Source organism: Muscardinus avellanarius (genome assembly GCF_963383645.1).
Source record: "Muscardinus avellanarius genome assembly, chromosome: 3".
Classification (NCBI taxonomy): Eukaryota; Metazoa; Chordata; class Mammalia; order Rodentia; family Gliridae; genus Muscardinus; species Muscardinus avellanarius.
The window spans coordinates 22,467,205-22,494,125 of NC_137788.1; the positions used below are offsets into that span (position 1 = coordinate 22,467,205).

The 26,921-nt window shown below is 43.8% G+C and overlaps 1 protein-coding gene across 2 annotated transcripts in view; it reads left to right on the forward strand.

Annotated features, from left to right (window-relative positions):
* Positions 1–374: 374 nt before the first annotated feature.
* Positions 375–26,921, forward strand: part of PPP1R8 (protein phosphatase 1 regulatory subunit 8) — a gene marked incomplete at both ends in the record, with an annotated part of 32,298 nt that continues 5,751 nt past the window's right edge. For both annotated transcript variants that reach the window (XM_080693001.1, XM_080693002.1), the window contains 4 exons: positions 375–430; positions 2,901–2,961; positions 18,280–18,433; positions 23,658–23,878. In XM_080693001.1, the coding sequence (XP_080549127.1) occupies positions 375–430; positions 2,901–2,961; positions 18,280–18,433; positions 23,658–23,878 (492 nt within the window). The remainder of the gene's footprint in view (positions 431–2,900; positions 2,962–18,279; positions 18,434–23,657; positions 23,879–26,921) is intronic.

Consider the following 26,921-nt stretch of genomic DNA (forward strand, 5'->3'; position numbering starts at 1 on the left):
CCGATCTCTGAAGTTTGCCCCCCTAGGTTTCGTGCAGATTGAGGGCAAGGCCCAGGGAACGATGCAGTCGCCAGAGATCAGAACTCCAGAGCGTTTGCAGGTGCACTGACACCCTCCTCCTCTACAAACCCTTCTCTTTCCTCTGACGCCTCTCGGCTAAGGAGAACCAACCTCCGCAGACGCCCAAGGTCCACCTTAACACTGAAAGATCAGCTTCAGTCCCCTCTAGGGGCACCGCCCCGCGTGCGTGCGTGCGTGCGTGCGTGCGCGCGCGCGCGCGGTCGCACAGGCTGCCGGGAAGTCGCCTCGTCCCTCCCAGTCTTCCAGTTTCCCGGCGTGCTTCGGGGCCGCCAAATGGGAGGGGGAGACGCAAGATGGCGGCAGCCGCGAACTCCGGCTCCAGCCTCCCGCTGTTCGATTGCCCGACCTGGTGAGTGGCGGGGCGGCCGGGCTGGAGTGGCCTGGCCTGAGCAAACCTGGGGTGAAAGGCGGCTCTGTTTGTCGCGGCGAAGCGAACGACTCGAAAGACCCTGGGATGGTTGAGGGAAAACTGTCCGCTGTGCGGGGCCGGGCGACGTGTGGAGAACCGGGAACCTGGAGCCCGGGCCCATAACCTGGAAACCTGGAGTGGAGGACGCAGAAAATCCTACAGGGGCAGCCCCGAGGGGTGGTGGTGTGCCGAGGGGCCTTGGCCTCGAACTTGCGCCCAACTCCTGGCTGAGCGGTGCTCTTGGAGAGCGCCGAGCCCGGTCCCGGCTGTGCGTCCCGAGCGCGCGCGAGCCAGCCTCCGACCCCAGCCCAGCACCCGAGCCCTGCATCCCTCGGTCACTGCTGCACCCGGCGTGCGGCACTTGTCTCCCGCAGATGGGGAGTTCTCTGAGGGCAGGGATGACGCTGACCTACCCACCCCCTTGTTTTCAGTGGCCTGCAGGAAGCCCTGCACAAAAGGCATCAGTGGTTGTTGGGATGAGCCCTTTTTCGTCCCTTGAAAAGTTCTTGGGAATGATGGAGTAATTTGAGTGCTTGAGTAAGGTACACGATGAATAAATAAGACTTGCTGTGCAACGAGACGCTTCCCAATTTGAGCTTTTTCTGCTGTAGCTCATCACAGTGTATTAACGTGTTAGTTGTCTCCATTCCGTTATATTGAGAATCATCGAGGGCAAAGATTGATGCATCTTTGTATTCTCGGGTCCTACGCCCGAGTCAGGCACATAGTAGGAGTTCAAAAAGTATGAGAGCCGGGCGTGGTGGCACAGGCTTGTAATCCCAGCATTTGGGAGGCTGAGACCGGAGGATCCCGGTTCGTGGATTGCCTCGGCTGCTGAGGCCCTTTGCAATTCATTGAGACCCTGTTTCAAAATAAAATAAAAAACAGGGCTGGCCTGGCGTTGTAGCGCACTCTTGTAATCCCAGCATTTGGGAGGCAGAGACAGGAGGATGGAGGTTCACGAACAGCCTCAGCTACTTAGGCCCTTTGCAACACAGTGAGACCCTGTTTCAAAATAAAGAATAAAAATAGGGCTGGGGATATAGCTCGAAGATAGAATGCCCTTAGGTTCCATCCCCAGTACCGCAAAAACAAAAAACAGGGCTAGGGGTGTAGCTCCGAGAAAAATGCCACTGGGTTCCATCCCAGGTACCATTAAAAAAAAAAAAAAAAAGACAAATTCAGGAAGCAAGTGAATGTGTGACTGTTTTCTCCTTTACACTTTTGTAACATCCAGTTTCTTCAGTCTACAATTTCTGTGTCCGTTTTCATCCGTGGCTGCATGATTTCAAGTTTGGGCCAGAACAGCCAACATAGAAGGAGGCTCTCTGAACTGGATATGCTAGGTGCTTTGATATATATGTATCCCGTTGAATTATATAGTGGAGTGTAGAGAGATGTTTGCTTAATCACATTGTTTTAGAAAGGCCTATTTAAAGGTAATCTACTTGTTGCCTGGCGTGGTGGCCCATGCCATAATTTCAGTACTTGGGAGGCTGAGACAGGAGGATCCTGGTTCGCAGCCAGCCTCAGCTACTTAGTGAGGCCCTCTGCAGCTTAGTGAGATCCTGTTTCAAAATAAAGAATAAAATTGGGCTGGGGATATAGCTCAGAGGTAATAGGCCCCTGGGTTCAATCTTCAGTACCACACCAAAAAAAAAAAACACTTTTTCATTTGGTATCTGGCTTCTTTTTTTTAATGCCCCGGGGGCATTCTATCTCTAAGCTACACCCTCCGCCCTATTTTTTATTCTTAATTTTGAAACAGAATCTCACTAAATTTCAGAGGGCCTCACTAAGTTGCTGAGGCTGGCCATGAACCTGCGATCCTCCCGTCTCAGCCTTCCAGGTTCTGGGATTACAAGCATGTGCCACCATGCTGTGCTTTCATTTGGTATCTGGTTTCTTAGCATGGTTTTGAATTGTCCCAGTTCCCTAACTATGTACCTCCGACTTGGTCTCCGAGCTTAGGAAAATACCTTCTGCTAATTGTATGGTGAGACTAATCTTGGCCAGCCCAAAGTGATTGATTTATTGTACTTTTATATTATATTGGAGTCATAACATCTTAGATTCAAATTTCAGGTGACTGCCCTATCTATCGTACTTTTCACTCTGCTGCTTTCTCTTTGAAGAGATCGAGTGTTAAAATAGAGGTTTCTTTGGTGCTGCTCTAAATACAGATCCACTAAAATCTGTTTGAGAGCAACTGAATCACTTGGGAAGTAAGTGTCAAATGTAGAAAGGAGCTCTTAACAGTGAAGTCGATGACATTTCTGCCTGAACATGAACTAATTATAGCCTGGTAGAAGAGCTGTGATGTTGAATGGAACAATGGTTGTAAATAACATTTATGAACTCATCCCGAAAATGCTTTTTTCACTTTTTTAAAAATTTTTTTTAATTTTAGGGCGGGTAAACCTCCACCTGGTTTACATCTGGATGTAGTCAAAGGAGACAAATTAATTGAGGTATGTTAATACATGTCTTTCCCTTTTCCCCCATTCTAAAGATTTTGCCAGTGACTCACTTTTCCACCCCCTCTCCTGTGCTTTGTTTTCTAGCAATGCTACTTTCTTTCATCCTGATTTTTTTTCCAATTAAAAGCTTATGATATAACACATCCAAAGCTCATATCTCCCACAGGCAGTCAGTTTTCTGTGACTTCTCTCACCTTCCAGACGAAGAGTTTTAATAGGTGACAGGTGCCATGCATGGTGGCACACACTTGTATCCCAGTACATGGGAGGCTGAGACCTGAGGATCTCAAATTCACGGCCAGCCTGCAACTTAGGCTCTACAACTTAGTGAGACCCTGTTTTAAAATAAAATAGGTTTGGGAATATAACTCAGAGGTAGAAAGTCCCTGGTTTCAACCATCAGTATCACAAAAAAATAAGTAATAGATCATGAGCCTGGGAGTCCCAAGCAAACTGGAAACCCTCTAACGTGGTGAATTATTTCTCTCTAAATACAGGGAATTGGATGGATAAGGTATGTGATCATGAAGAAAAGTGAATGATATAGATTGAATTTAACTTTTCCTCTATGAGATAAATGCTCAGCACCTTCAAAGAAGTGTGGTAAACAAAGCCACTTGCTCAGAAAAGAGAATTGAACAGTAGTAAAATTCATTCATTAGCCAGGTATGGTGATGCACTCCTGTAATCCCAGTACTTAAGAGGCTGAGACATGAGGATCACAAGTTTGAAGCCAGTTTCAGCAACTTAGTGAGTCTCTGTTTCAAATAAAAAATAAAGTAGCCTCAGTACTGCTAAATAAATAAATAAAATAGAGTGGGGCTGTAGTTTAGAATGCCCCTGGATTCAATCCCCAGGACCAAAAAATGTTTCATTCATTAATAAATTCATTCATTCATTCAAAACATTTACTATGTGTTTAGTATGTGCCAGTCATTGAGGTCAGCAGAACAGGCTACAACAGAGCAAAACAGATGTGACCTCTATTCTCAAATCATCTGGTGGGAGAGACAGAATAGCAAAAGATTACATAATTGTAATTAAAATATAAAGGAAAAATTTGGCAGAATTCCATTTGTTGTTGTTGTTTTGGTACTGGGGATGGAACCCAGGGGCTTCTACCTCTGGGCTATACTCCCAGACCTATTTTTTATATTTTATTTGGAAACAGAGTCTTACTATGTTGCTAAAAGCCTCAGTAAGTAGCTGAGGATGGTTTTAAACCTGTATGATTCTGTTCCAGCCTCCCAAGTATTGTGATTACAAATATGCGCCACCATGCCCAGCTAGAATTCCAGTTTTTATTTAAGTCTCTAGAGTAAATAACATGTAGAATTTCAAGAGACCATGAGTTTCTTTTTTTTTTTTTTTTTTTTTTGCGGGTCTGGGGATGGAACCCAGGGGCATTCTACCTCCAAGCCACACCCCTGTCCTATTTTTTATTCTTTATTTTGAAACCGGTCTTACTGAGTTGCAGAGGGCCTCACTATGTAGCTGAGGCTGTCCGTGAACTGCGATCCTCCGGTCTCAGCCTCCCAAATGCTGGGATTACAAGCATGGGCCACCATGTCTGGCTTGAGACCATGAGTTTTTATTAGCTATTACATTGAGTAAGATTTATTCAACTTAGTGAGACCCTGTCTCAAAATAAAGAATAAAAAATAGGGCAGGGAGTGTAGCTCGGTGGTTGAATATTCCTGGGTTCCATTCCTAGACCTGCAAAAAAACAAACAAACAAAAAAAAGATTTAAGCCGGGCATGGTGGCGCACGCTTGTAATCCCCACACTTGGGAGGCTGAGACAGGAGGATTGCACAGGTTCGAAGCCAGCCTCAGCTACTTAGTGAGGCTCTCAGCAACTTAGTGAGACCCTGTTTCCAAATAAAATATAAAAATGGTCTGGGAATATAACCCAGAGGTAGAAAGCCTCTGGGTTCCACTCCCAGTACCGCCAAAAAAAAAAAAAAGATTTATTTATTAGTACTAGGGATGGAGCCCTATAGGCTTTCTACCTCTAGGCTACATCCTCAGACCTATTTTATTTTTTATTTGGAAACAGGCTCTCCCTAAGTTACTGACCGCCTCACTAAGTTTCTGAAGTTGGCTTGGAACCTGCAATCCTCCTGTCTTGGCCTTCCAAATATTGGGAGTACAAGCATGCACCACCATACCCAGCTCTATATCATATAAGTTTTTTTTTTTTTTAGTGGTACTGGGGGTGGAATACAGAGGCATTCTACCTCTGAGCATTCTACCTCCGAGCTACACCCCCAGACCTATTTTATTCTTTTTATTTGGAAACAGGGTCTCATTATGTTACAGAGGGCCTCACTAAATTGCTGAGACTAGCTTTGAACCTGTGATCCTCTTGTCTTAGCCTCCCAAGTATTTGGATTACAATCCTGCACCACCACACCCAGCTTTATGTGTAAGTTTTTAAAAATGTATATTGCCCTAGTGGTGATGCACACCTGTAATCCCAGTTCTTGGGAAGCTGAGACAGAAGGATTACAGGTTCAAGGCCAAACTGGCAACCTAGAAAGACCCTCTTTCACAACAAAAGTAGAAAGGAACTGAGCGTGGTGGCGCATGTTTGTAATCCCAGTGCTTGGGTGGTTGAGACAGAAGTATCGTGAAGGTTCAAAGCCAACCTCAGGTACTTGGTGAGGCTGTACCAACTTATTGAGACCCTGTTTCAAAATAAATAATAAGAAATAGGGCTGGGGGTGTAGCTCAGAGGTAGAATGTCTCTGGGTTCAATCCCCAGAAACACACACACACACACGCACACGCACACACACACACACTAAAAAGGGCTGAAGGTGCAGTTCAGAGGTAGAATGTCCCTGGGTTCAATTGCCAGTACCATAAATAATATTTATTTATTTATATTGTGTCATTTATGTGCCAAGAAATGGAGATTAATCTCACTAGCTACTCACGTAAAATTGAGGATTAAGCCCCATTCTTGATTGCAGTTGCTTTTCTTTGATGTGTAGAATTCAAACACTGCAATTCCATTGCAAGCTTAAAAAAATTAATGAGATCTTCTGAAGGGTGCTCTTTAAATATATTGTTAATTTCAGGGTGTTGTATAGATAGGTATTCTGCAAAACCTGAAGACATATATGATTTGTAATTAATTCTCCTGTTATTAATTCACCATGCCTTCAGCTTTTCACACACAGTCCTTTGGTCAATGACACTTTTGTCTTAAAGGTTCAAAATAGCGGGGCACAGTGTACACGCTTGTAATCCCAGTATTCGGGAGGCTGAGACAGGAGGATCGCGGCTTGCAGACAGCCTCAGCTACTTAGTGAGGTCCTTTGCAACTCAGTGAGACGCCATTTCAAAATAAAGAATAATAAAACAGCTGGGGTGTAGCTCAGAGGTAAAATAATTTAACCCAAATACCTGTAAAACCTAGTTTACTATAGATGGTTCCACAAATAAAAAATACTTTTGCCAAGTAAAATAACATGAAGCTTAAAGACATGGGAATCTGTTTCATTACTAGAATTTAGACCTTCTGTTTACAATGAGAAGTAGGCCAAGAGGCTAGCCTTAATGATAATATCATAATATCATATTCCTTGGTGAAGTTATTTTTATTTTCAAAGGACTGTAATGTATCCAACACCCCTAAAGATTCCTGGTTTCCGTTTGCTGGTAATGCACTCTCTAGTGTTCTTAGTGTGCTGGCTTGCCACACAGTTGTCAGTCTGCAGTGTTTGTTTGTTTGTTTATGTATTGCTTATTTATCATGAGGATTGAAGCCAGGGGCTTTTTTCCTCTGAGCTACACCTCAGCCCTACTTTATTTTACTTTTATTTTGAAACGGTCTCACTAGTTTGATAAGAATGTCATTACTTGGTGAGGCCGTCCTCAAAACTATGATCCTCCTGTCTCAGCCACGTAAGGCATGTGCCATCACACTAGGCTAAGTTGCGATCTTTACGTATTTATTCACTATTTCTTTAGTGCTAAGATTGAACCAGGGGCATTCTGCCTCCAAGCGACACCCCTGGCCCTATATTTTATTCTTTTTATTTTGAAACAGGGTTTCTCTGAGTTGCAAAGGGTCTCACTAAGTAACTCAGACTGTCCTCAAACTGCTATCCTCCTGTCTCAGCCTCCCAAATGCTGGGATTACGGTATGCACCACCACGCCCAGCCTTATATGTATGTTTGTTTGTTGTTGTTCTGGGGGTTGAACCTAGAGGCATTCTACCTCTAAGCTACACCTTCAGCCCTATTTTATTTTTTTATTTTGAAACAGAGTCTCCCTGAGTTGGCAAGGGCCTCACCAAGTTTCTGAGCCTGGCAGCAACCTATGATCCTCCCTCTCAGCCTCCCAAGTACTGGGATTACAACCATGTGCCACCACATCCAGTTCAGTTTTATTTTTTATTTTGAAATAGCTTCACTAATTACTAAGGCTGGCTTCTAACTTGTGATCCTTCTGTCTGAGCCTTCCAAATACTAGATTTACAGGCATGCACCACCATGCCTGGCTTTAGTTACAGTCTTTAGACATCACTGTCTTGTTCTTGACAAGAGTAGACCAGAGAGAGAACAAACCTAGGACCTCTTGCATCATAGGCAAACACTGTTATCAGTGAGCTACATCCCCAGTCCAGATGTGTTTTTTTAAATTATTTTTTATTGTTGTTTATTTTTTTTATTTTGCAGAACTGGGGATTGAACCCAGGGGCATTCTACCTCTGAACTATACTCTGAGCCCTTTTTTTTTTTTTTTTTTTTTTGGTGGTTCTGGGGGTGGGACCCAGGGGCTTTCTATCTTCAGGCTATACTCCCAGACCTATATTTTATTTGGAAACAAGGTCTCACTAAGTTGCTGAGAGCCTCACTAAGTAGCTGAGTCCCGCTTCGAACCTGTGCAATCCTCCTGTCTCAGCCTCCCAAATGCAGGGATTACAAGTGTGCGCCACCACGCCTGGCTCTCAGCCCTATTTTTTATTCTTTTTTATTTTTATTTTTTTTTTTTTTCAGTACTGAGGATGGAACCCAGACACATTCTACCTCCCCCTCAGACCTATTTTTTATTCTTTTATTTCTTTTTTCTTTTCTTCTCTTTTTTTTTCTACTTCCAGGCTACACTCCCAGACCTAGTTTTTATATTTTTATTTGGAAACAGGGTCTCTTAAGCCAGCATGGCTGGCTTCGAACCAGCGCGATCCTGTCTCTGCCTCCCAAGCGCGGGGATTACAAGCGTGTGCCACCATGCCCCGCTATTCTTTTTTTTTTTTTTTTTTTTTTTTGCGGGTCTGGGGATGGAACCCAGGGGCATTCGAACTCCGAGCTACACCCCCTGCCCTAGTTTTTATTCTTTATTTTGAAACTGGGTCTCACTGAGTTGCAGAGGGCCTCACTGAGTAGCTGAGGCTGTCCGCGAACCGCGATCCTCCAGGTTTCAGCCTCCCGAATGCTGGGATTACAAGCGTGCGCCACCACGCCCAGCTATTCTTTATTTTCAAACAGGGTCTCACTGAATTGTGAAGGGCCTCACTAAGTAGCTGGGGCTGTCCTCAAACCACAATCCTCCTGTCTCAGCCTCCCAAATGCTGGAATTACAAGCGTGCACCACCACATTCAGCTCCAGATGTGTTTATTTTTAAGAATTTAGACTTGATCAGCACTCGATACTAACCGAGCTATCTATATCCTAGCCTGTGTCAAAGGCTTGTGATATTTTGTGGTAGCTGGGTTGAAAAGGTGCAATATTAAAACAAAGCCATGAGTCTTTTAAGCCCAGTGTGTAAAGATACACTCTGAGTTATAACTCAGAGGCACAACTGGATAGTGGTACTAGCCACACTAGTCAAAGAGTTATGGCCTCAGAGACTATGGAAAGATCTGTATGTTATTTAATTTACCTGTTAGCGTCTTTCCTTAATTCTAAGACATAGTATTTTCCATGAAACTTATATACATTTTGATATTTCTGTAATTGGAATGCCTTTAGTATTGAATGTATACCTTTAGTTTGGGGGCTCTTAAACAAGTATCTCAATCTCTTTGTTTTGTTTTGGTGTGTGAGTGTGTGTGTGTGTGTGTGTGTGTGTGTGTGTGTGTATGTGTGTGTATGTATGTATGTATGTGTGTTGTACTGGGGCTTAAACCCAAAGGCATTCAACCTCTGAGCTATACTCCCGGCCCTATTTTATTTGTTTGTTTGTTTGTTTAAACAGGATCTAGTACAGAAAGCCTCACTGAGTTACTGAGGCTGACTTTGAACTTATGATTCTCTTGTCTCAGTCTCCGAAACACTGGGATTACAGGCATACACCACTACGCCTGGCTTCTAGTATGTTTTTGACACCGTAGAATCCGAAATTTGATGACTGAATCAGAAATTCAGTAATTCTTATATCAGAACCCAAGAATTGATGGGTTATGAAAATATTCTTCAACCAACTATGAGCAGCATGTTTAGCAAATTAAGTCTGTGAGAACATAATCTATATGCATATAAGTTTGAATGAAAAAAGTAGTGAGTCTACCTAAATAAATATTACTTAGAATAAGATGTTGAGGCCGGGCGTGGTGGCACACGCTTGTAATCCCCGCGCTTGGGAGGCAGAGACAGGAGGATCGCGCAGGTTCGAAGCCAGCCGCGCGCGCTGGCTTAGGAGACCCTGTTTCCTGTTTCCAAATAAAAATGTAAAAATAGGTCTGGGAGTGTAGCCCGGAGGTAGAAGGGCTTCCAGGAACCCCAGCACCACAAAAAAAAAAAAAGAGAGAGAGATGTTGAAATTTCAGGCCTCGCTTTTAGTTCTAAAGCAGTGTGATATTTTTTACCCAAATCTTAAAATTTAGGCCATGCCAGGCATGGTGGCACACATCTGTCATCCCGGTAGTTGGGAGGCTAGGACAAGAGCATTGTAGGTTTGAGGACAGCCTTGGCAATTTAGTGAGACCCTATTTCAAAATAAAAAGGAATGAGGAGTAGCTTGGAGGTAGATTGCCCCTGGGTTCAATCTCCAGTACCAAAAATAAATAAGCTGGGCCTGGTGGCTCATACTTGTAATCCCAGTACTTGGGAGATTGAGACAGGAGGATCACAAATTCAAGTCCAAACTCAGCAATTTAGTGAGACCCTGTTTCCAAATAAAATAATAAAAATAGGGCTGAGGGTGTAACTCAAAGGTAGAATGCCCCTGGGTTTCCATCCCTAGCACCACACACAGAAAAAAGAATTTAAGAGCCAGGCATGGTGGCGAATGTTTATCATCCCATCATTTGGAGGCTGAGACAAGGATCCAGCATTTGGATCCTGGAGGAGGATTGTTGTTTGTACAGCCTCAGCTACTACTTAGTGAGGCCCTTTGCAACTCAATGAGACCCTGTTTTATTTTATTTATTTTTATTTTTTTTATTTTTTTTATGGTACTGGGGGTGGAACCTAGAGGCTTTCTACCCCCAGGCTATACTCCCAGACCTTTTTTATATTTTATTTGGAAACAGGGTCTCACTAAGTTGCTGAGAGCCTCACTAAGTAGCTGGGGCTGTCTTCGAACCTGTGCGATCCTCCTGTCTCAGCCTCCCAAGCGCGGGGATTACAAGCGAGCGCCACCACGCCTGGCTGAGACCCTGTTTTAAAATAAAGAATAAAAAATAGGGCTGGGGGTGTATCTCAGAGGTAGAATGCCCCTGGGTTCCAAGTCAGTACTGCAAAAAAAGAAAAAAGAAAAAGAACTTAGGCCAAAGCAGACATAAGGGTGACTTAGCTGTCAGGCTCTTGTTAAATCTTGGTGCTCTGTAGAAGTATGGGCCTGGAACAAACTCTGTCAACACTGCTGGACAGGACTTCCCAGAGGGAACCCACATATCATGCTAACTTGAATTCATTCAGTCTTAAAGATAAACTTAAAAGAAGCTGGGTAAATTGTTATTTAAAGAAAAATCAAGAGTGTGACCCAACAGTCCTTATTCACTCCTTAAAATATTCTTGCACGGGCTGGGTGTGGTGGCGCACGCTTGTAATCCCAGCATTCGGGAGGCTGAGACTGGAGGATCGTGGTTCACAGACAGCCTCAGCTACTTAGTGGGGCCCTCTGCAACTCAGTGAGACCCGGTTTCAAAATAAAGAAGAAAAAATAGGGCGGGGGCTGTAGCTTGGAGGTCAAATGCCCCTAGGTTCCATCCCCAGACCCACCAAGAAAAAAAAAATCTTGCATATGGTACATCTTTTCATGTAAGTGGAATAAGAAAGATATATAATATAGTGGTTTAGAGAGTTTAGGCTCTAAAATGAGAGCGATTTGAGTTTTTCACCCAGCCCAAATATCTACCTGCGTAACTTGAGTGGGTTAATTAATTTCTTTTTGCCTCAATTTTGCCATCTATGAAAACAGGAAGAAGTGCCCCCCCATCCTAGGGTGATCGTCCTCATATGAAATGACAAAGTAGAACTTAGAGCACAGCATGTGGCAAATCAGTGCTCAGCAGTTGTTACTGTTGTCAGTCTGAGAGTCTGCATGGGAGGTAAGGCTACTAAGAGCATAGAGAAGAATAGTAGCCTGCTCTGGGTTCAGGGAAGTAGAAATAAATATAAGCTTCGTGTGTGTGTGTGTGTGTGTGTGTGTGTGTGTGTGTGTGTGTGTGTGTGTGTGTTTTGCTGGGAATTAGACTCAGGAGTATTCTACCTCTGAGCTACACCTAGAGCCCTATTTTTTATTCTTTATTTTGAAACAGGGTTTAACTAAGTTGTGGAGGGCCTCACTAAGTAGCTGAGGCTGGCTGAGAACCTCTTGTCCTACTGTCTCAGCCTCCCAAGTACTGGGATTACAAGTGTGTGCTACTATGCCTGGAAGTATAAACTTAATTCCTGACCTGGTGCTAATCTGACTATACTTCTCAGCTTTGTGCTATCTTTTCTCGGGGATTTTGAAAGGAGTGTAGTGTGAAATATGTACTAGAGCTTTATGGGACGTTGTACTTACAGGAAAAAGCATATCTGAATGAGTTTTTCTTCTATGGTCACAGTAAATAGTTAAACCACCAGCAGTGGTCTAGACTACTAGAAGTATTAGCAAGAATTCTCCTGGAGCCCTTCCCTAAGACAGTCTGGTTTATAACCAATCTGTGGTAACAGCTTTACTGATCAGGATTAAAAGGAATGTAAGAAGCCAGGCCTGGTGGCGCATGCTTGTAATCCCAGCATTGGGGAGGCAGAGACTGGAAGATCACAGTTCACGGACAGCCTCAGCTACTTAGCTAGGCCCTTTGCAACTCAGACCTTGTTTCAAAAATAAAAAGACCCAAGCTGGGCTTGGTGGCTTACACTTGTAATCCCTGCACCTGGGAAGCTGAGACAGGAGGATCACACAGGTTCGAAGCCAGCCTCAGCTACTTAGGCTCTCAGCAACTTAGTGAGACCCTGTTTCCAAATAAAATAGAAAATAGGTCTGGGAGTATAGCCTGGAGAAAGCCCCTGGGTTCCACCCCCAGTACTGCGAAAAAAACTAAAATTTAATTTAGTTTAATTTTTAAAAAAGACCAAAAAACAGGGCTGGGGGAGTAGCTCAGAGGTAGAATGCCCCTGGGTTCCATCCCTAATACCACAAAAGAAAAGAAATGTAAGGACGAAGTGGTGAGTTTACATAAAGCTAAATTCAGCTCAGTGAATGATCTTTAGTCCTTTTTCTTCCTATTTATTTTCTAATAAAGTGATCTTTTTGTATAGAATGACCTGGGATTGCGGTACCGCTTGCCTAGTGTGCATGAAGCCCTGCATTCAGTCCCCAGCACCACGTGCAAACACGGTCTTCATTTGACAAAATAATAAGTTAATACCTAACTGAGTGTGGTGGCACATGACTGTAATCCTAGCACTTGGGAAACTAAGACAAGAGTATCATAAGTTTAAGGCCAGCCTTAACTTAGTAGGACTGTATCTCAAAATAAAAAATAAGGCTAGAGTGTAGCTTAGAGGTAGCATACCCCTGGGTTCAATCCCCAGTACCCCAAAAAAATAGTTAATATTTCATTTTATCCCCTTTTTTCCCTACCCTGTTGTTGTTGTTTCCTGGTGCTAGGGATCAAATCCATCCCTTACAATTTCTTGTGTGTGGGGGGATGGTATTGGAGATTAAACCCAGGGGTGTCCCACCTCTGAGCTACACTCCAGCCTTATTTTTTTATTTTTTATTTTTTTTTTTTTTCGGTACTGGGGATTGAACCCATGGGCAACACTAGTCCTATTTTATATATGTATGTATGTATGTATATATATATATATATATATATATATATATAAAATTTTTTGCGGGTCTGGGGATGGAACCCAGAGGCATTTGACCTCCGAGCTACACCCCTGCCCAATTTTTTTGTTGTTGTTTTTTTTTATTCTTTATTTTGAAACAGGTCTTACTGAGTTGCGGAGGGCCTTACTAAGTAGCTAAGGCTGTCTGCAAATTGCAATTCTCCTGTCTTGGCCTCCCAGATGTTGGAGTTACAAGCATGTGCCACCATGCCCAGCTTTTATTCTTTATTTTGAAACAAGGTCTCACTAAATTGCAGGGGATCTCACTAAGTAGCTGGGGCTGGCCACAAACCTGCAATCCTCTTGTCTCAGCTTCCCAAGTACTGGGATTACAAGCATGCAACACCATCCCCTGCTTATTTTTATTTTGAAACAGGGTCCTAAGCTAGGTATGATGAGACACGCCTGTAGTCCCAGCACTTGGGAAGCTGAGACAAGAGGATCACAGGTTAAAGCCAGCCTCGGCAACTCAGTGAGTCCTGCATCAATTTAGCGATACCCAGTTTTCAAATAAAAAATAAATAAGCCTGGGGGGTGTGGCTCAGAGGTAGAATGTCCCCAGCACCACAAAAGAAAAGAGAAACAAGGTCCTTCTTAGTAGACTGGCATCTAAACCTGCAATCTCCCAATCTTAGGCTTCCAAGTGCTAGGATTACAGAAGTAGGCCACCACACCCAGCAAGTTTTTTGTGTGTGTTTTTTGTTTGTTTTTTTGTTTTTAATACTAGGGATTGAACCCAGGGGCATTCTACCTCTGAGCTAAACTCTTAGCCTTGTTTTATTTTTTTGAAACAGTATCTAAGTTGCTGATGCTGGCCTCAAACCTGCAATCCTCCTGTCTCAGCCTCTCACCTCACAATTTCTTAATAATAGCTTGCTGATATATGAAATCCATCTTTCTTTCATTATATTGGAGCATTATTGAATATTTTTCCCCAGAGCCACACCAGAAGCTGAAAATATTGTGGAGCTCTTCTTAGAAATTATTCTGGATTTATGGCACATTGTTTAGAATTATTGCAAATCAATCACTTCTGGGTTTTAATTCCAACTCTCAGCCATACATGATGTTGTATGCGTGTATTTGGGAGTTTGAGACAGGAGAACCACAGGTTTGAAGCTAGCCTTGGCAACTTAGCAAGAGCCTGTTTCAGAATTAAAAAAAAAAAAAATGAAAGGGCCAGTGGTATATTTCAGAAATAGAATGCTCTGGGTTCCATCTCCAGCACCCCTTCCCCCCAAAAAAAATTCCCCAGCTCTCAGCCAGGAGCAGTAGCACATGCCTGTAAACTTGGTACTTGAGAATCTGAGAGAGAAGGATAACAGGCTTGAGGTCAATCTCAGCAATTTAGCAAGGTCCTGTTTCTTTTTTGGGGGGGGTACTGAGGATGGAACCCAGGGGCATTCTATCTCCAACCTATACCCCTCCAGGCCTTTTTTTTTCCTTTGTTTTGAAACAGGATCTCACTGAGTTGCAAAGGGCCTCACTAAGTAGCTGAGGTTGTCTGGAAAGCGTGATCCTCCAATCTCAGCCTCCCAAATGCTGGGATTACAGGTGTGCACCCCCATGCCCGACTAGCAAGATCCTCTTTCAACATAAAAAATAATAAAAGGGTCGTAGGAAGTTGCTTAGAGTTAGACTGACCCTGGGTTCAATCCCCAGTACCACAAAAATAAAATAAATCCCAGTTTTTCAGTTTAACTTGCTAGATCACATTGTTTGTTTCTTGTAGTACTGGGGATTGGCCCAGGGACATTCTAACTCAGAACATTACCCCCAGCCTGGTTTTTATTTTTCAGGTTGAAACAAGGTTTGCTAAGTTGCCGAGGCTGGCCTTAAACCTGTGAGCCTCCTGTCTCAACATCCCAAGTACTGGAATTACAAATGTGCGCCACACCTGACAAGTAAATTACCCTTCATCTGGAAGAATAGGGTCAGGCACATTGGCATACACTTAATGCCAGTACCTGGGAAGCTGAGATGGGAGGATTGCAAACTCAAGGCCAGCCTGGGCAACTTAGTGAGACCCTATCTCAAAAGACTGGGGGTGTGCCTCAGTGGTAAAACATCCCTGGGTTCAATCCCCAGTACCACCAAAATAATAATGGGAGCCGGGTATGGTGACACACGCCTATAATCCCAGTACTTGGGAGGCTGAGACAGGAGGATCGCAGGTTCAGGAACAGTCTCAGCAAATAGACTTTCGTCAACCTAGTAAGACCCTGTTTCAAAATAGAAATAAAGTAGGGCTGAGGTGTATCTCAGAGGTAAAATGCCCGAGTTCAATTCCCAGTGCCACAAAAAAAGGAAGGAAAAAAGAGAACAACAGAGACACTGAATACAGTTGGGTCTATGGGTGGAGCAGTCCTGAGGGCATCTGCACCTTCGGACTAAAAACGATGGTCAGTGTCTGGAAAAGAGTATTATAAAATGGGCTCGATAGCCCTGACCTCAGCTCTTCAACCTGTGATCCTGCCATTAAGTAGTTTTCTGATGAATGTGGATGAGTCAGGTGCCCTAGAGAAGTTTCATCATTCAAGACATTGATGACGTGTGTGTGTGTGTGTGTGTGTGTGTGTGTGTGTGTGTGTGTGGTACTGGGGATTAAACCTGGGGGCATTTTACCTCTAAGCTACACCCCCCCTCCCAGTATTGGGGATGGAGCCCAGGGGTAGTCTATCTCCAGGTTACACCCCCACCCCTATTTTTATTTATTTATTCATTTATTTATTTATTTATTGTGGCTGGTCTGGGGATGGAACCAAGGGGCATTCAACCTCCAGGCTACACCCCCTGCCCTATTTTTTATATTTTGTTTTGAAAAAGGGTCTCACTAAGTTGCAGAGGGCCTCACTAAGTAGCTGAGGCTGTCCGCGAACCACGATCCTTTGGTTTCAGCCTCCCCGATGATGGGATTACAAGCGTGCGCCACTACGCCCCACTTTTTTTTTTTTTTTTTTTTTTTTTTGCGCCTGGGTCTGGGGATCGAACCCAGGGGCATTGACCTCCGAGCTACACGCTCTGCCCGACTTTTTTTTTTTTTTTTCCTTTATTTTGAAACTGGGTCTCACTGAGTTGCAGAGGGCCTCACTAAGTAGCTGAGGCTGTCCGCGAACCGCGATCCTCCAGTCTCAGCCTCCGGAATGCTGGGATTACAAGTGTTCGTCACCACACCCGGCTAATTTTTTATTTTGAAACAGGGTTTCACTGAGTTGCAAAGGACCACACCCGGCTAATTTTTTATTTTGAAACAGGGTTTCACTGAGTTGCAAAGGACCTCACTAAGTAGCTGAGGCTGTCTGTGAACCACAATCCTCCTCTCTTAGTCTCCTGAATGCTAGGATTACAAGTTTGTGCCACCACGCCTGGCTTATTTTTTTATTCCTTTTTTTTTCTTTTTTTCTTTTTTTCTTTTTTTTTTTTTTTTTTTTCGGGTCTGGCGATGGAACCCAGGGGCTTTTCTACCTCTGGGCTATACTCCCAGACCTGTTTTATATTTTATTTGGAAACAGGACCTTGCAAAGTTGCTGAGAGCCTCAGTAGCTGAGGCTGGCTTCAAAGCTGTGCAGTCTTCCTGTCTCAGCTTCCCAAGCACTGGGATTACAAGCGTGTGCCACCATGCCCAGCTTTTATTCTTTATTTTGAAACAGGGTCTCACCAAGTTGGGAGGCCTCACTAAATACTTGAGGCTGGCCAACACCCTGCAATTCTCCTTTCTCAGCCTCTCAAGTACTGGGATTACAAGTATGCACCACTGTGCCTGGCTCATAGACGATATTTTTGTAATATCAGAGTTGGTCAGTATCCTCAGGAGCAAGTGGGTTAACTAATCAATCAGAAAGCATTGACCATTTAGAAATTATGTGCAATGGCTAGGCGTGGTGGCACATGCCCAAAATTCCAGTACTTGGGATGCTGAGACAGGAGGGTCTCAGGTCAAAGCCAGTCTCAGCAGTTTAGGAGACCCTCAGTAACTTTCTGAGGCACTAGTTCAAAAAAATTAAGCCAGTTGTGGTGGCACGTGCTCCTAAGTAATCCCAGCATTAGGAGGAGGATCGCGCAGGTTCAAAGCCAGCCGTGCGCGCTGGCTTAGGAGACCCTGTTTCCAAATAAAAATGTAAAAATAGGTCTGGGAGTGTAGCCCGGAGGTAGAAGGGCTTCCAGAAACCCCAATACCACTAAAAAAAAAAAAAAAAAAAAAAAAAAAGAATAGCGGGGCATGGTGGCACACGCTTGTAATCGCAGGTTTTAGGAGGTGGAGACAGGAAGATGGCACAGGTTCGAAGCCAGTCTCACTGGCTTAAGAGACCCTGTTTCCAAATAAAAATATAAAATAGGTCTGAGAGTGAAGTCTGGAGTAGAAGGGTTCCCAGGAACCCCAGTACCACCAAAAATAAATAAATTAATAAATAAAAAATAATGCAGGTGGTGTAGCTCAGAGGTAGAATGCCCCTAGGTTCTATCCCCAGATTGGGGGGGGGGGGTTAAAGGGCTAGGGGTGTCACTCTGGAGATTGAATTCCCCTGGGTTCAGTCCCCAGTACAAAAAGAAAATAAATATGCAACATATTGAAATATTGTCTCCATGTGAAATCTTTTTTTTTTTTTTTTTACAGTACTGGGGATGGAACCCAGGGGTATTCTACCTCTGATCTACACCCCCAGCCCTATTTTTTTTTTATTCCTTATTTTGAAACAGGGTCTCGCTGAGTTGCAAAGGGCCTCCCTAAATAATAGCTGAGGCTGGCCGCAAACCGCGATCCTCCTGTCTCAGCCTCCCAAATACAATGATTACAAGCATGCGCCACCACGCCCAGCTCCCATGTGGTATTTTATGTGACTGATTAGACTTTGAGAATTGCCATCAGATGAACTCTGAGATTGTGGTTTAGAAAAAAAAAGCTCCTGAATTTTAAAAAGATGACTTTACAAGAAATATTATGTACTCCTTATTTGATTGGGAGTTTTTGATAAACCCTATTCTAACAAGATTTAAGTAATATTTGATTTAATATTTGTTTAGAAACTGATTATTGATGAGAAGAAGTATTACTTATTTGGGAGAAACCCTGATTTGTGTGACTTTACCATTGACCACCAGTCTTGCTCTCGGGTCCACGCCGCATTGGTCTACCACAAACATCTGAAGAGAGTTTTCCTGATAGATCTCAACAGTAGTAAGTATCTTTCTCCCAGTTCTCAGTTCCCTGTGGGCAGAGTGAAAAGGCTCTTGGGAGTTTTAATTTGGAAAACATCTTTTTTTTTTTTTTTTTTTTGGTGGTGGTGGTACTAGGGGTGGAACCCAGAGGCTTTCTACCTCTGGGCTATATTCCCAAGCCTATTTTATATTTTATTTAGAAACAGGGTCTCACTAAGTTGCTGAAAGCCTAAGTAGCTAAGGCTGGCTTCGAACCTGTGCAATCCTCCTGTCTCAGCCTCCCAAGTGTGGGGATTAAAAGCGTGCGTTACCACACCCAGCTACGTTTTATTTTTCATCAAGGAACAAGTTATTTTGCCTTTAAATTAGCCCTTCTGTATTTCAGTGATCCTTTTATTTTTCTGAAATAAGTAATGACTGAGGATAGAAGAAGGCTTTGAGGAGTTCTGTCCTGGGGGAGGCACTAAATATACACAGAAGAAAAATAGCACCTAAGAATGGTGTGGTGGCGCATGCTTGTAATCCCAGTATTAGGGAGGACGATTGCGGTTTGAGGACAGCCTCAGCTACTTATTGAGGTCCTTTGCAACTCAGTGAAACCCTGTTTCAAAATAAAGAATAAAAAGCTGGGCGTGGTGGTTTATGCTTGTAATCCTAGCACTTGGGAGGCTGAGACAGGAGGATCGCACAGGTTCGAAGCCAGCCTCAGCTACTTAGTGAGGCTCTCAGCAACTTAGTTAGACCCTGTTTCCAAATAAAAAATATAAAATAGGTCTGGGAGTATAGCCCAGAGGTAGAAAGCCTCTGGGTTTCACCCCCAGTACCACACACACACACACACACACACACACAAAATAGATCTGGGAGTAGAGCTGGTAGGTAGAAAAGGCTGAGACTGGAGGATTGCAGTTTGCAGACAGCCTCAGCTACTTAGTGAGGCCCTCCACAACTTAGTGAGACCCTGTTTCAAAATAAAGAATAAAAAATAAGGCAGGGAGTGTAGCTTGGAGGTCAAATGCCCCTGGGTCCCATCCCCAGACCCACAAAACAAAAAAAATAGGGCTGAGGGTGTAGCTGGCAGGTAGAATGCACTTGGGTTCCATCTCCAGTAACACGAAAAAAGAATAAAGAAAAAACAGCACCTAAGAACTAGAGAGTATTGGTATTCAAGTGTTTATATGGCCATGATAAATTACAGTACAAGCCGGGTGTGGTGGCGCACACTTGTAATCCCAGCATTTGGGAGGCTGAGACCGGAGGATCACAGTTCACAGACAGCCTCAGCTACTTAGTGAGGCCCTCCGCAACTCAAACTAAAGAATAAAAAAACAGGGCAGGGGGTACAGCTTGGAGGTCGAATACCCCTGGGTTTCATCCCCATACCCACAAAAAAAAATTAAAAAATAAATTACAGCTGGGCGTGGTGGCACACGCTTGTAATCCCAGCATTTGGGAGGCTGAGACCGGTGGATCGCGGTTCGCGGTTCGCGGACAGCCTCAGCTACTTAGTGAGGCCCTCTGCAACTCAGTGAGACCCGGTTTCAAAATAAAGAATAAAAATTGGGCAGGGGGTGTAGCTCGGAGGTTGAATGCCCCTGGGTTCCATCCCCAGACCCGCAAAAAATAAATAAATAAATAAATAAATAAATAAATAAAAATAAAAATAAATAAATTACAGCACAGTTTAAGCAGAAACCTAAATTAACTTCATTACTGTGGTAGAGCAGTAATTCAAGACATTAAAAAACAAATTCTTCTTTGAGCTGGTGTGGTGGCGCAGGCTTGTAATCTCAGCATTTGGGAGACTGAGATAGGAGGATCCCGGTTCTCAGACAGCCTCATCTACATAGTGAGGCCCTCTGCAACCCAGTGAGACCCTGTTTCAAAATAAAGAATAAACATTAGGGCTGGGGGTGTAGCTTGGAGGTAAAATGCCCCTGGGTTCCATCTGGAAAAAAAAAAATTTTTTTAACAAACTATATTCTAACTACATTTTGTTTTGACTGAATTATGTCAATTTTAATTTTATGACTATACTCCAACTAATAAGGTTTTTTTTTTTTTTTGGTGGTATGGAGAATGAAACCCTAGGCGCATTCTGCTGCTGAGCTACACACCCAGCCTTTTTTTTTTTTTTTTTTTTTTTTTTTTATTGCAGGTCTGGGGATGGAACCCAGGGGCATTTGCCCTCCAAGCTACAGCCTTTACCCTATATTTTATTCTTTATTTTGAAACCAGGTCTCACTGAGTTGCAGAGGGTCTCACTAAGTAGCTGAGGCTGTCCGCGAACCACGATCCTCCAGTCTCAGCCTCCCGAATGCTGGGATTACAAGTGTGTGCCACCACACCCGGCTCCGGCCCTATTTTTTATTTTTTTATTTTGAAACAGGGTCTCACTGAGTTGCAAAGCTACTAAGTAGCTGAAGCTGGCTGTGAACCGATCCTCCTGTCTCAGCTTCCCAAATGCTGGGATTACAAGCTTGTGCCACCACGCCCAGCTCTTTTTAGTCTTTATTTTGAAACAGGGTCTCACTGCTTTGCAAAGGGCCTCACTAAGTTTAGCTGAGGCTTTTCATGAACTGTGATCTTCCTGTCTCAGCCTCCCGAATGCTGGGATTACAAGTGTGCTCCACTATGCTTGGCTTAGGCCAACAATTTTCATGTTGCTTACACTTGGAGTTAGAGAAAGGCAGAGCACGGCAATGCCTGTGCTGCAGGAGATGTAGCTTCTGGGGGTTGGAACCACTCCTGATAGACCCAGAATGGAGCCAAGCCTATATGTTAGCAGAGAACAGGCAGTGAGTGGTAGTTGGTGTATGGAGGAGCCACAGGTCTGAAGATGTGTAAGAAATCCACTGAAAGCCTGGCATGGTGGCGTATGCTTGTAATCCCAGCATTTGGGAGGCTGAGACTGGAGGATCGCGGTTCGCGGACAGCCTCAGCTACTTAGTGAGGCCCTCTGCAACTCAGTGAGACCCTGTTTCAAAATAAAGAAGAAAAAATAGGGCGGGGGTGTAGCTCAGAGGTTGAATACACCTGGGTTCCATCCTCAGAGCCGCCCCCCCCCCCAAAAAAAAAATAGGGCTGGAAATGTTTTTCTATATATAAGAGAATGCCCCTAATCCCAGCCTCTCAGGAGGCTTAGGCAGGAGGATTGCAAGTTTGAGGCCTAGGCAACATAGTGAGACCTTATCTTAACAAAAAAAAAAAAAAAAGAAGAAGAAGAAAAAATCACCAGAAGAGACTTAAAGTTCAGTGCAGTTTTCCTTATTGTAACACATGGTGGAGGATGCAGTGGACCCAGTGCTATTTTCATTTTTAAAAACTTGCCAAGTATAGTGGCACACACCCATAATCCCAGTACTTAGGAGGCTGAGACAGGAAAATTTCAAGTTTTAGTATAGCCTCATCAAATAGTAAGATTTCATCAGCCTAGCTAGACCCTGTTTCAAAATTTAAAAAAAAAAAAAAAAAAAATATATATATATATATATATATATATATATATATATATATATATATATATATATATATATATATAAAAATCCGGGTGTGGAGCACACGCATTCGGGAGGCTGAGATCGGAGAATTGCAGTTCGCGAGCAGCCTCAGCTACTCAGTGAGGCCCTTTGCAACTCAGTGAGACCCAGTTTCAAAATAAAAGAATAAAAAAATAGGGCCAGGGGTGCAGCTTGGAGGTAGAATGCCCCTGGATTCCATCCCTGGTACCGCTAAATACATACATACATACACATACACACACACACACACACACACACACACACACACACACACACGGCTGGAGATATAGCTCGAAGGTAGAATGCCTAGTACCTAAAAAATAAATAAAAAACTTGTTTTCATATCATAATCCTGAAGGGGTGTGTGTGTGTGTGTGTGTGTGTGTGTGTGTTACTGAGGATTGAATCCAGGGCACTCTACCTCTGACCTACACCCCCAGCCAGATGTTTGTTTTGTGGTACTGGGAATTGAACCTAGGGACATTATATCTCCGAGTTACAACTCCAGCTCTGTTTTATTCTTTGGGGGGCGGTGAGTGCTGGGGACTAAACCCAGAGGCATTCTACCTCCAAGTTATACCCCCAGCTGAATTTTTTTTCTTTTTTGCGGGTCTGGCATTGGAACCCAGAGGCATTTGACCTCCGAGCTACACCCCCTGCCCTATTTTTTATTCTTTATTTTGAAACAGGGTCTCACTGAGTTGCAAAGGGTCTCACTAAGTAGCTGAGGCTGTCCACAAACCGCGATCCTCCAGTCTCCGCCTCCCGAATGCTGGGATTACAAGCGTGCTCCACCACGCTCAACTTTGGATTTTATTTGTTATTTGGAAGCAGGGTCTTACTTAATTGCTGAGGCTGGCTTTGAACCTGCGATCTTTCTGTCTCAACCTCCCAAATACTGGGATTATAAGTGTGTTCTGCCACCATACCTGGCTATTCTTTTTTGTTTTGAAACAGGGTTTCACTACTTGCTGAGTCTGATCTCAAACCTGAGATCAGCCTGGATCCTCCTGTCTCAGCCTCCCAAGTACTGGGATCACAGGCATGTACCACCACACCCAGCTTACTTTTTTATTTTGAAACAGGGTCTTACTAAATTGCTGAGAGCCTCACTAAATTGCTGAGGCTGGTCTCAAACCTGAAATTCTCCTCCCTCAGCCTCCCAAGTACTGGGATTACAAGCATACACCACCACACCCAGTGAAGGTGGGCATTTTTAATCATTTAAATACTAACTAACAAAGCCAGGCATGGTCGCACACTCTTGTAATCCCAGCATTTGGGAGGGTGAGACAGGAGGTTTGCGGTTCAAGGACAGCCTCAGCTACTTGAGGCCCTTTGCAACTCAGTAGAACCCTGTTTCAAAATAAAGAATCAAAAATAGGGCTGGGAGAGTAGCTCCGAGGTAGAATGCCCCTAGGTTCCATCCCCAGTGCTGTGAGAAAAACAAAAAACACTCTTTCTTCTTTCTCTTTCTTGGTACTTGAAATTGAACCCAGGGCCATTCTACCTCATGAGCTATACCCTCAGCCCTATTTTATTTTTTATTTGGAAACAGAATCTTGCTAAGTTGCTGAGGCTGGCCTCGAACCTGTTATCCTCCTGTCTTAGCCTCCCGAGTACAGGAATTACAGGAGCATGCCACTACACCTGATGCTGTCTTTCTAAAACTCAAGTTGTTTTTTGTTTATCCCCTTACGTTTCTGATTTGGTTATTCCCAGCGCACGGCACTTTCTTAGGTCATATTCGGTTAGAACCTCACAAGCCTCAGCAAATTCCCATTGATTCTACGGTCTCATTTGGCGCCTCCACAAGAGCATACACTCTGCGTGAGAAGCCTCAGACGTTGCCGTCAGCTGTGAAAGGAGATGAGAAGATGGGTGGAGAGGATGATGAACTCAAGGGCTTATTGGGGCTTCCAGAAGAGGAAACCGAGCTTGATGTAATTCCATGTTTATGTCGTTATTTTGTCGTTTGGGACCCTGCCTTTTGCAGTATGTAGGCGTTGAAATGCCAATGACTTAGCAGCAGGAGGTTCTTTGAGACCAGTAATGAGTCCTCAGCACTGTGGCTGTGATTGGGGTGCCTTCACTAGACCCTCTTAGGTGTCTTGTGCTCCTTCACTGGCTATTAGAAGCCAAAGTTTTCATTAGTTACATATAGCAAGTGGATACCACTTTGGCTAGCACAAGTAGAGAATACCATCAGCCCTCTGTCAGCAGGATCTGCATTCACGGATTCAACCAGCAGCAGATTGATGATGTCCTGAGGGACACATTGCTTCTATACAGAATGGTACAGATCTTTTCTTGTCATTGCTTTGAACAATACAAATACAGTATAATAACTGCACAGTGTTTACATTGTATTAGGTGTTATTAATAATCTAGAGATGGCAGTATATGGGAGGATGTGCTTATGTTGTATGCATTTTATTTATTTTTGTGGGTCTGGGGATGGAACCCAAAGGCATTTGACCTCCCAGCTACACCCCCTGCCCTATTTTTTTTTCTTTATTTTGAAACAGGGCCTTGCTAAGCAGCTGAGGCTGTCTGTGAATTGCGATCCTCCCATCTCAGCCTCCTGAATGCTGGGATTAAAAGCATGCGCCACCACACCTGGCTTGTTGTATGCATTTTATTTGAGGGACTCGAGCGTATGCAAATTTTAGTGTTCAGGACATCCTGGAAGTAATCCCCTTTAGAAACTCAGGGACAGTGTATTTCCATCGTCATACAAAGGTCTGTTAGGCACTACTAGCTTAGTAAGAATGACACTCTTGTTCATTTGTGTAGCTTTTTTGGGTATAAATAGCCCAGGAATCCCAATAGAATTAGACTGCTATAGGGATCAGATGACCTGAAGGCCATGAACTTTATAAAATTTAATTTTTAAAGTGCTAAAAGTGTCCCCCCCATAGGGCTTGAACTCAGGCCCTTGTACAGGTTAAACATGCACGCTACCCCCAGCCTGGTTTCCTTTTGTAGAGGCCACGTCCAGTAGTTGCGACCTGCTCTTGTCCTTTGCGTGTGTCACTGTGTGGTGTGACTTGTCTGTTCAAGTAGACCCAACAGAGCAGGCCAGTTGCTGCTCTGTAACCACCCACGTGTATCGACTGTCCTGTACACCAAGTCAGTTTCCTAGTGTTTAGGAAGAAAAGCACAATGTAAATCTTACAAGTGGACGTCATGATGCTAGAAATGGCCTCATTTCTAACGAGGTTTAAGGACCTCGTTGACAGTCACTCTGACCTTTTCCCCTCCAGCTGTTTCTCTGCTTTCCTGTTAGGTTGTTTTGTAGCTTTTTTGTTTGTTTTTGGTTTTGTTTTGCAGTAATGTAGATTAAACTCAGTGCATTCTAGACAAGCACTCTACCACTGAGCTACATCCCAGCCCAGCTTCCCTGTTTCTCTGGATCTTCATTCTAAGATATTTAGAATATTTTAAACTACAGTGCAGATTAGATTAAACCAGTGAATTGAAAAAGAGGCAGGCAGCCTTGCTAAGGCCAGGTTCATCAAGATGGATGGATGGATGCTTATGAATAGAACTAGGCCAGACACAGGAAAGAGAACAAGAAAATATTAATGCCAAGAATTAAGTGCACTCACAGTGTCCTTAAGAATTTTGAAGGAAAGCCGGGCGTGGTGGCGCACGCTTGTAATCCCAGCATTTGGGAGGCTGAGACAGGAGGATCGCAGTTCGAGGACACCCTCAGCTACTTAGGCCCTTTGCAATTCAGTGAGACCCTGTTTCCAAATAAAGAATAAAAAAATAGGGCTGAGGGTGTATCTCAGAGGAAGAATGCCCCTGGGTTCTATCACCAGTACTGAAAAAATAAAATTAAAAAAAAATAATAATAATTTCAAAGGAGAGAGCTCCTGAGAATGAAATAATCCATTGTCTTTTTTCATGTTTTGTGTGTCTCTGTGTGTGTGATACTGAGAATTGAATCCAGGGGCAGTCCACCTCTGAGCTGCGTCTCCAGCTGTATTTTTTTTTTTAAACAGGTTCTCACTAAGTTGCTGAGACTGGCTTTGAACCTATAGTCCTCCTGTCTCAGCCTCCTAAGCATGCACCACCACACCCACCTTTTTGTGTGTGTGTGTGTGTGTGTGTGTGTGTGTGTGTGTGTGTGGTACTAGGGATGGTACCAGAGGCATTCTACCTTGAAGCTATACCCCCTGGTCCTATTTTTTTATTCTTTGTATTTTTTGAAACAGGTTTTCACTGAGTTGCTAGGGTTTCCACCTCCCGAATGCTGGGATTACAAGCGTGCGCCACCACGCCTGGCTTGTTTTATTTTTATTTTTTTGTTTTTTGGGTTTTTTTGTTTGTTTTTGTGGGTCTGAGGATGTAACCCAGGGGCATTTGACCTCCAAGCTACACCCCTTGCCCTATTTTTAGTCTTTATTTTGAAAGAGAGCCTCACTAAGTAGCTGAGGCTGGCCGCAAACTGTGATCCTCTGGTCTCAGCCTCTCCAATCCTGGGATTACAAGCATGAACCACTATGCCCGGCTTTATAGCATTTTTCCTGTTTTTTTTTTTTTTTTTTTTTTTTTTAATGTGGTACTGGGGATGGAACCCAGGGGCTTTTCGCTTTTCTATCTCCGGGCTATAGTCCCAGACCTGTTTTAAACTTTATTTGGAAACAGGGTTCACTAAATTGCTGAGAGCCTCACTCAGTAGCTGAGGCTGCTTTGAACCTGTGTGATCCTCCTGTCTCAGCCTTCCAAACGCTGAGATTGCAAGTGTGCGCCACCATGGCTGGCTAGCCTTTTTTTTTTTTTTTTTAACAAATTAAAAAACCTTAACGCAGGGCATTTGTGCAGAGGACCTGATGTCAGTCGAGGCTCTTCCCCTCCTTTGAATAGCACTCCCTTGCTAGTCAATGCGGATGCTTCACTTTCTTTCAAATGACACTTGTATTCGCAGTCTAAGGGCAGTATGCGTCTTCTCTAAACGTAGAGCAGTCTCATCCGCCT